Source organism: Corapipo altera, unplaced genomic scaffold (genome assembly GCF_003945725.1).
Source record: "Corapipo altera isolate COAL_440 unplaced genomic scaffold, ASM394572v1 75115, whole genome shotgun sequence".
Taxonomy (NCBI): Eukaryota; Metazoa; Chordata; class Aves; order Passeriformes; family Pipridae; genus Corapipo; species Corapipo altera.
The window spans coordinates 1054-2601 of NW_020887845.1; the positions used below are offsets into that span (position 1 = coordinate 1054).

Consider the following 1548-nt stretch of genomic DNA (forward strand, 5'->3'; position numbering starts at 1 on the left):
TGTTGCTACCTTGCTGGTTTAGCCCGTCATGGGGGGCCTTGCTGACTGCCAAGGCCCTCCTGCGTGCCTTTTCAAAAACGTCTGCAGCATTGTAGATAGGGTGTCTTCAGGCCTCCTGGCTGGAGGCCAGAGCAGACTAGTTATGTTGATCAGTGTGCTGTGTGCTCAGCAAAATAGACTGCTTGTTTCCTACCAGACTTATCGCTTGCATAATTTGCAAGTGGTGTTGTATTGTCCATTTCCAAGTTTTTTCTCAGCAGCATTTGTACTCCAAGGAGCTCCTTTTGCAGAGGATTGTTCCAGCAGGTTTCCTATGCCTCGATCCAGTGCAGTTTCATAGTTTCTCACCCCTTCTGGAGTTTTGGGAGAAACACTCTGTGCTTGGCCGAGGGCCTTTTTTAAGCTGATGTTCTTTTGGTCCCTGTGGGAGTTGGGGGCGGAGCACAGTCTGCAGGTGCGGACCTTGTCCTTCTCACAGTAGCATTCCAGCAATTTGCCGTGCTGGGGCATTTCCTCTCAGCCAAAACCTGGGCACCACAGAGCCCCACCAGGATGTAGTTTTTTTTTCCTGAGTGTTCTTTGTGCTGTGCTTACTCAGGTGGGCTTGGCACAGGGAGGCCGTGCAGGTCAGGCAAGTCTTCACGGCTGGATGGGGATCCTGAAGGCAGAAATCACACAAGATCACCTCTGCTTGCTGCCCCAAACTTTCCTCCTTCTGTTTGCATTGCACTTCCTGCTTTTCCTCCTCTTGATAAACACAAGCGTCCAAAAAGTTCTCCACTATGTCGCGGAGATTGAAGTTGGGCTTCAGCTCCCCGGTGGGGGCCTGTGGGGTAAAGGCAGAATGGGCACTGGAAAGGGCCCTGCTGGCATTTTTCTGTTCCTTCTGGATGCATTCCTTGCAAAAGCTGTGACTGCACCCCAGAGACATGGGGGGCCCTGTAAATGTCCAGGCAGATAGAGGAGGTCAGCCTGCCCTTCAGCCTGGCCGCAGCACCCGCCTCGGCCATGGCAACTGAGCCTCGCAACAGGGCTTGAGAGCAAGGAGGAGGGCACTGGTGGGATACTGAGAGCACAGCATACAGAAGCCTTCAAATGGCAATTGAGCTTCTTGTTCAGATTGTTGTCGTGCTTGTATTGTCTATTTTAGTATTAACCCTCGAGGTCTTACAGCCCATAGTTCAAAATAGTTTGCAGGTGACCAGGTGTGGTACCAAGCCCCAGGTGAAAGGAGTTCCTACCCAGCACCTGAGACGGCGGAAAAGATTGTACGTGTGTTTGAGAAGTATGGGGGGGGGTGTTGACTTATAACCATCCTCCATTCCTTCCTTATTCGGGTATCTAGGTAAGTGCGAACGGATGGTCCAACCATCATGGACATGCCTACTCCTGCAATAAGCAGGCTGCATGTATTAAATAATAGTATACATTTCGTGTCTTATCTAGCAGGTCTCTCATTGTATGGGATCCGAGAAGTCACTCTGTCAAAGGTTACAGGAAGCCCAACATCATGGACATGTTATTCCTTTTGCTCGTGATAAAAGTGGG

General features: G+C 50.6%; 1 protein-coding gene across 1 annotated transcript; it reads right to left on the bottom strand.

Moving 5' to 3' along the window:
* Nucleotides 1–548: 548 nt before the first annotated feature.
* On the bottom strand, nucleotides 549–1010 carry LOC113941771 (E3 ubiquitin-protein ligase Midline-1-like; the record flags this gene model as incomplete). Its single annotated transcript, XM_027632915.1, is given in 2 exon segments — nucleotides 549–937; nucleotides 939–1010. Coding segments are annotated over 2 exon segments (461 nt in total), but the record flags the coding sequence as incomplete, so codon positions are not given.
* Between the last annotated feature and the right edge of the window lie 538 nt (nucleotides 1011–1548).